At 60.2% G+C, this 8,071-nt stretch overlaps 1 protein-coding gene across 1 annotated transcript in view; it reads left to right on the top strand.

Moving 5' to 3' along the window:
• phf8 (PHD finger protein 8) overlaps nt 1-5,067 on the top strand; it is a 60,147-nt gene extending 55,080 nt beyond the window's left edge. Inside the window, exon 17 of the mRNA XM_080182814.1 lies at nt 5,040-5,067. Within this exon, the coding sequence (XP_080038940.1) occupies nt 5,040-5,067 (28 nt within the window). The remainder of the gene's footprint in view (nt 1-5,039) is intronic.
• Nucleotides 5,068-8,071: the final 3,004 nt, after the last annotated feature.

An 8,071-nucleotide genomic window follows, 5' to 3' on the forward strand; every position in this document is an offset into this window, starting at 1 on the left:
CCCACCGCACTCCTACTGTCCCCCCACACTCTCCCACTGTCCCACCCGCACTCCCACTGTCCCCACCACACTCTCCCACTGTCCCCACCACACTCTCCACTGTCCCCCCCACACTCTCCCACTGTCCCCCACACTCTCCCACTGTCCCCCCCACACTCTCCCACTGTCCCCCCACACTCTCCCACCTGTCCCCACCGCACCTCCCACTGTCCCCCCCACCTCTCCCACTGTCCCCCCCACACTCTCCCACTGTCCCCCCACACTCTCCCACTGTCCCCACCGCACTCCCACTGTCCCCCACACTCTCCCACTGTCCCCCCACACTCTCCCACTGTCCCCACCCCCCGCACTCTCCCACTGTCCCCACCACACTCTCCCACTGTCCCCCCCACACTCTCCCACTGTCCCCACCGCACTCCCACTGTCCCCCCCACACTCTCCCACTGTCCCCCCCACACTCTCCCACTGTCCCCCCCACACTCTCCCACTGTCCCCCCACACTCTCCCACTGTCCCCCCCACACTCTCCCACTGTCCCCCCCACACTCTCCCACTGTCCCCCCCACACTCTCCCACTGTCCCCCCCACACTCTCCCACTGTCCCCCCCACACTCTCCCACTGTCCCCCCCACACTCTCCCACTGTCCCCCCCACACTCCCACTGTCCCCCCACACTCTCCCACTGTCCCCCCCACACTCTCCCACTGTCCCCCCCACACTCTCCCACTGTCCCCCCCACACTCTCCCACTGTCCCCACCACACTCTCCCACTGTCCCCCCCACACTCTCCCACTGTCCCCCCCACACTCTCCCACTGTCCCCCCCACACTCTCCCACTGTCCCCCCCACACTCTCCCACTGTCCCCCCCACACTCTCCCACTGTCCCCCCCACACTCTCCCACTGTCCCCCCACACTCTCCCACTGTCCCCACCACACTCTCCCACTGTCCCCCACACTCTCCCACTGTCCCCCCCACACTCTCCCACTGTCCCCACCACACTCTCCCACTGTCCCCCCCACACTCTCCCACTGTCCCCCCCACACTCTCCCACTGTCCCCCACACTCTCCCACTGTCCCCCACACTCTCCCACTGTCCCCCCCACACTCTCCCACTGTCCCCCCCACACTCTCCCACTGTCCCCCCCACACTCTCCCACTGTCCCCCACCACACTCTCCCACTGTCCCCCCCACACTCTCCCACTGTCCCCCCCACACTCTCCCACTGTCCCCCCCACACTCTCCCACTGTCCCCCCCACACTCTCCCACTGTCCCCCCCACACTCTCCCACTGTCCCCCCCACACTCTCCCACTGTCCCCACCACACTCTCCCACTGTCCCCCCACACTCTCCCACTGTCCCCCCCACACTCTCCCACTGTCCCCCCCACACTCTCCCACTGTCCCCCCCACACTCTCCCACTGTCCCCCCCACACTCTCCCACTGTCCCCACCACACTCTCCCACTGTCCCCCACACTCTCCCCACTGTCCCCCCCACACTCTCCCACTGTCCCCCCACACTCTCCCACTGTCCCCCCACACTCTCCCACTGTCCCCCCCACACTCTCCCACTGTCCCCCCCACTCTCCCACTGTCCCCCCACACTCTCCCACTGTCCCCCCCACACTCTCCCACTGTCCCCCCCACACTCTCCCACTGTCCCCCCACACTCTCCCACTGTCCCCCCACACTCTCCCACTGTCCCCCCCACACTCTCCCACTGTCCCCCCCACACTCTCCCACTGTCCCCCCCACACTCTCCCACTGTCCCCCCCACACTCTCCCACTGTCCCCACCACACTCTCCCACTGTCCCCCCACACTCTCCCACTGTCCCCCCCACACTCTCCCACTGTCCCCCCCACACTCTCCCACTGTCCCCACCACACTCTCCCACTGTCCCCCCCACACTCTCCCACTGTCCCCCCACACTCTCCCACTGTCCCCCCCACACTCTCCCACTGTCCCCCCACACTCTCCCACTGTCCCCACCACACTCTCCCACTGTCCCCACCACACTCTCCCACTGTCCCCCCACACTCTCCCACTGTCCCCCCCACACTCTCCCACTGTCCCCCCCACACTCTCCCACTGTCCCCCCCACACTCTCCCACTGTCCCCCCCACACTCTCCCACTGTCCCCACCACACTCTCCCACTGTCCCCACCACACTCTCCCACTGTCCCCCCCACACTCTCCCACTGTCCCCCCCACACTCTCCCACTGTCCCCCCCACACTCTCCCACTGTCCCCACCACACTCTCCCACTGTCCCCACCACACTCTCCCACTGTCCCCCCACACTCTCCCACTGTCCCCCCACACTCTCCCACTGTCCCCCACACTCTCCCACTGTCCCCACCACACTCTCCCACTGTCCCCACCACACTCTCCCACTGTCCACCCACACTCTCCCACTGTCCCCCCACACTCTCCCACTGTCCCCCCCACACTCTCCCACTGTCCCCCCCACACTCTCCCACTGTCCCCACCACACTCTCCCACTGTCCCCCCACACTCTCCCACTGTCCCCCCCACACTCTCCCACTGTCCCCCCCACACTCTCCCACTGTCCCCCCACACTCTCCCACTGTCCCCCCCACACTCTCCCACTGTCCCCCCACACTCTCCCACTGTCCCCCACACTCTCCACTCCCCCCCACACTCTCCCACTGTCCCCCCCACACTCTCCCACTGTCCCCCCCACACTCTCCCACTGTCCCCCCCACACTCTCCCACTGTCCCCCCCACACTCTCCCACTGTCCCCCCCACACTCTCCCACTGTCCCCCACACTCTCCCACTGTCCCCCCACACTCTCCCACTGTCCCCCACCACACTCTCCCACTGTCCCCCCCACACTCCCCACTGTCCCCCCCACACTCTCCCACTGTCCCCCACCACACTCTCCCACTGTCCCCCACACTCTCCCACTGTCCCCCACACTCTCCCACTGTCCCCCCCACAACTCTCCCACTGTCCCCCCACACTCTCCCACTGTCCCCCACACTCTCCCACTGTCCCCCCCACACTCTCCCACTGTCCCCCCACACTCTCCCACTGTCCCCCCCACACTCTCCCACTGTCCCCCCCACACTCTCCCACTGTCCCCCCCACACTCTCCCACTGTCCCCCCCACACTCTCCCACTGTTCCCCCCACACTCTCCCCCCACTCTCCCACTGTCCCCCCCACACTCTCCCACTGTCCCCCCCACACTCTCCCACTGTCCCCCCCACACTCTCCCACTGTCCCCCCCACACTCTCCCACTGTCCCCCCCACACTCTCCCACTGTCCCCCCCGCACTCTTCCACTGTCCCCCCACTCATAGTGTTTTCCCGCACTCCCACTGTCCCCCCCACACACCCACTGTACCCCCACACTCCCACTGTCACCCCACAATCGCACTGTACCCCCACACTCCCACTGTCCCCCCACACTCCCACTGTCCCCCCACACTCGCACTGTACCCTCCACACTCGCACTGTACCCCCACACTCCCACTGTCCCCCCACACTCCCACTGTACCCCCCACACTCGCACTGTCCCCCACACTCGCACTGTACCCCCACACTCCCACTGTCCCCCCACACTCACACTGTCCCCCCACACTCGCACATTACCCCCACACTCGCACATTACCCCCACACTCGCACTGTACCCCCACACTCCCACTGACCCTCCACACTCGCACTGTACCCCCACACACGCACTGTACCCCCACACTCCCACTGTCCCCCCACACTCCCACTGTCCCCCCACACTCCCACTGTACCCCCACACTCCCACTGTCCCCCCACACTCGCACTGTCCCCCCACACTCCCACTGTACCCCCACACTCCCACTGTACCCCCCACACTCCCACTGTCCCCCCACACTCCCACTGACCCTCCACACTCGCACTGTACCCCCACACACGCACTGTCCCCCCACACTCCCACTGTCCCCCCACACTCGCACTGTCCCCCCACACTCGCACTGTCCCCCCACACTCGCACTGTACCCCCACACTCGCACTTTACCCCCCACACTCGCACTGTCCCTCCACACTCGCACTGTCCCCCCACACTCCCACTGTCCCCCCACACTCGCACTGTCCCCCCACACTCGCACTGTACCCCCCACACTCGCACTGTCCCTCCACACTCGCACTGTCCCCCCACACTCCCACTGTACCCCCACACTCGCACTGTCCCCCCACCACTCGCACTGTCCCCCCACACTCGCACTGTCCCCCCACACTCCCACTGTCCCCCCACACTCGCACTGTCCCCCCACACTCGCACTGTACCCCCACACTCGCACTTTACCCCCCACACTCGCACTGTCCCTCCACACCTCGCACTGTCCCCCCACACTCCCACTGTCCCCCCACACTCGCACTGTCCCCCCACACTCGCACTGTACCCCCACACTCGCACTGTCCCCCACACTCGCAGTGCCCCCACACTCGTACTGTCCCTCCACACTCGCACTGTACCCCCACACTCGCACTGTCCCCCCACACTCGCACTGTACCCCCCACACTCGCACTGTCCCCCCACACTCGCAGTGCCCCCACACTCGCACTGTCCCCCCCACACTCGCACTGTCCCCCCCACACTCGCACTGTCCCCCCCACACTCGCACTGTCCCCCCACACTCGCACTGTCCCCCCACACTCCCACTGTCCCCCCACACTCCCACTGTCCCCCAACACTCCCACTGTCCCCCAACACTCGCAGTGCCCCCCACACTCCCACTATACACCCCACACTCACACTGTCCCCCCCCCCCACACACTCCCACTATCTGCGTTAGACCTTCCAAAATGTATTACCTTAAATTTGTCCGGATTTTATCAAAATCCTGCAGATGCTGGAATCTGAAACAGAAACAGAAAATGCTGGAAAATCTCAGCAGGTCTGACAGCCCCTGTGGGGAGAGAATAGAGGGCCAGATTTTACCAATCGGAGGCTAAGGGTGGGATCCAGATGTAAAGCGGATCCGAGCCCAGAATCCCTGTTCCAGTGCGCCCATACGCTTTTTGCCGGTTCCAGTCTGGTCCGCGCTGTGGACGAGGCTTAGTGCTGCCGGAACGATTGGAGCTCTGAACAGCGCATGCGCAGTTCGTTAAAAAATCTGAAACAGCGCGTCCGGGTGTGAAAAACAAAAGAGAGAGCTGGGGGGTGCAGGGTGGGGTGGCGGTGGCGGGGAGGTGGGGGAGGGAGGGGTGTTGTGAGAATTCTTCCTGCACTCGTTGGACAGCCTGCAGCACCTTCCTGACCTTCTGCTGGCGTCTGCCGGAGGAAGGGGGCTCAGATGGATTTCTGACTGGGGTTGGAGGGTTGGTGGTGGAGATTCTCCCAAGTCCATCCTCCCCCCATCCTCCACCATAGACCCCCCCCCACCCAACCCTCCAACCAGAGATCCATCTGAGCACCCCCCCTCCTCCGGCAGACACCAGTGGAAGGTCGGGAAAATGCTGCAGGCTCTCCAATGAGTGCAGGAAGAATTCTCCCAACAGCCGGTTAAACTCCAACAGGACTGTAACCCGGTGTGTGAGATTTCTTACTGTGTTCACCCCAGTCCAACACCAACATCTCCACATCAATGAATGCTGGTGGGAAGAATGGTGGAGGGACAGCAGCAATCGAGGTAGGTTGGGGGTGTCTGCCGAGGTTGGTGGGGGCGTTGGGGGGGAGCCGTCTGCGTCTGGTGGGGTAGGAGCCTGCCTCATGGAGGGAGGGGGGGGAGGTCTGCTGGGGGTGGCAGCCTCCCTGGGGGTGGGGTGTGCTCTGCTGACTGGGGCCTGCCTCCCAGGGGGGTCCGATCACAGTGGGAGGGGAGAGTTGGTCTGCGGGGGGGAGTCTGCTTCCCAGGGGGTTTGGATCGCAGGGGGGTCTGCTGGGGTGGTTAGCGGGGGGTCTGCGAAGGGTGTTCGAGGAGGTTCGGAGCTTTGGAGGTTCCCCTGCAGAATAGGAATCCGCTTCGGATTTTTATTCTGTAGGTGGATAGAAGCACGGATCCGGAACGGATCCAAAGAGGGGAAAGTGGGATTTGCCAGTAGAGTTGGGCATGCAGTTCCGCCCAACTGGGGCAATGGACGGGATCCGCACCCCAATCAGGTGCCAGTAAAGGCGCGATCTGCTCAGTTTCAGGTGCAGATCGCATTACAGGCCCGACGCCCGAATTTACTGCGATTTCATGCCCAAAAATGGGCGCAAATTTTTGTAAAATCGGGCCCAGAGTCAACATTTCGAGTCTTGATGACCTTTCATCAGGGTTAAGAGCAAAGAAAATCGGAAGAGATTTATATTGTGAGGGTGGGGGACCTTGAAGAATCATTGAGGTTTACAGCATGGAAACAGGCCCTTCGGCCCAACTTGTCCATGCTGACCCTTTTTTTAAACCCCTAAGCTAATCCCAATTGCCCACATTTGGCCTATATCCCTCTATGCCCATCGTACCCATGTAACTGTCTAAATGATTTTTAGAAGACAAGATTGTACCCGCCTCTCCTACTGCCTCTGGCAGCTTGTTCCAGACACTCACCACCCTCTGTGTGAAAAAATTGCCCTTTCTGGATCCTTTTGTATCTCTCCCCTCTCACCTTAAACCTCTGCCCTCTAGTTTTAGACTTCCCTACCTTTGGGAAAAGATATTGACTATCTAGCTGATCTCTGCCCCTCGTTATTTAATAGACCTCTGTAAGATCACCCCTCAGCCTCCTACGCTCCAGAGAAAAAAGTCCCAGTCTATCCAGTCTCTCCTTACAAGTCAATCCATTAAGTCCCAGTAGCATCCTAGTAAATCTTTTCTGCGCTCTTTCTAGTTTAATAATATCCTTTCTATAATAGGGTGACCAGAACTGTACACCACTATTCTGAAATGTGGCCTTACCAATGTCTCGTACAACTTCAACAAGACATCCCAACTCCTGTATTCAATGTTCTGGACAAAGGAAATGTAAGTGCTGCTGAAGAAGGCTGAGGATTTACTTGATGCTAGTCAAAAGCTGGTGTGAGAATGGAAGAAGAAGGAATTTATCCTAAAGTAGCTGGGAACAGGGATCAGCCACTCGACAAGTCTTGAGAAGCTTGGACCAGGAGGTGTCCTCGGAAATCTATACAATGTTTACATTGTCACCAGAATGTTTACGTCATCAAACAAAATGAAAACTGTGTAATGAAGCATTTCCACACACTTCATTGGAAACACGACAGGATTTATTCGAGAGAAGAATTGCTCTTTGGTCCCAGCTTGTCTCTGGCCTAAGATGACTACACCCCCTGGAGTGATCACCAAGTCAGAGTTCCAATTGGTCCTCCAAGCCAGGTGACTTTACTTTGCTGTGTTGCCCTTAAAGGGACAATCACCACATCCCTCCCCCTTTAATTATTTTATGCAACCTTCAGTAACTACTCTATTCAGTCCTAAATTCTAACTATATATATAGTACATATGGGGAGGCATGGTGGCACACTGGTTAACACTTACAGCACCAAGAACCTGAGCTCAATTCCAGCCTTGGGTCACTGTCTGTGTGGAGTTTGCACGTTCTCCTCGTGCCTGCATGGGTTTCCTCTGGGTGCTCCAGTTTCCTCCCACAAAGATGTGGGGGGGTTGGTGATTGGCCATGTTAAATTGCTTTGTAGTATCAGGGGGACAAGCTAGCGTAAGTGCATGGGGTTACGGCAATAGGGCCTGGGTGGGATTGTGGTCGGTGCAGACTCGATGGGCTGAATGGCCTCTTTGTGCACTGTCAGATTCTATGATTCAGTTCAATGAGAAAGGTGCTAAGATTGTCCGTTAGGTGATCAGAATGTGTGAATGGCAGAACAAAGGTACAGATTATCAGGTTGTCAAATAGGAGGCAGAGAGTGGGGGTCAATGGGTGCTATTCGGATTGGCGGATGGTGACTAGTGGAGTGCCCCAGGGGTCGGTGCTGGGGCCTCAGCTACTTACCATTTATATAGATGATCTGGAGGAGGGAACCGAGCGTGTGGTGTCGAAATTTGCTGATGACACCAAGATTGGGGGAACGGCAAATTGTGCGGAGGGTGTGGAGAGTCTGCAGAAGGATCTAGA

Source organism: Carcharhinus amblyrhynchos, unplaced genomic scaffold, assembly GCF_965287045.1.
Source record: "Carcharhinus amblyrhynchos unplaced genomic scaffold, sCarAmb.v2.hapA scaffold_90, whole genome shotgun sequence".
Classification (NCBI taxonomy): domain Eukaryota; kingdom Metazoa; phylum Chordata; class Chondrichthyes; order Carcharhiniformes; family Carcharhinidae; genus Carcharhinus; species Carcharhinus amblyrhynchos.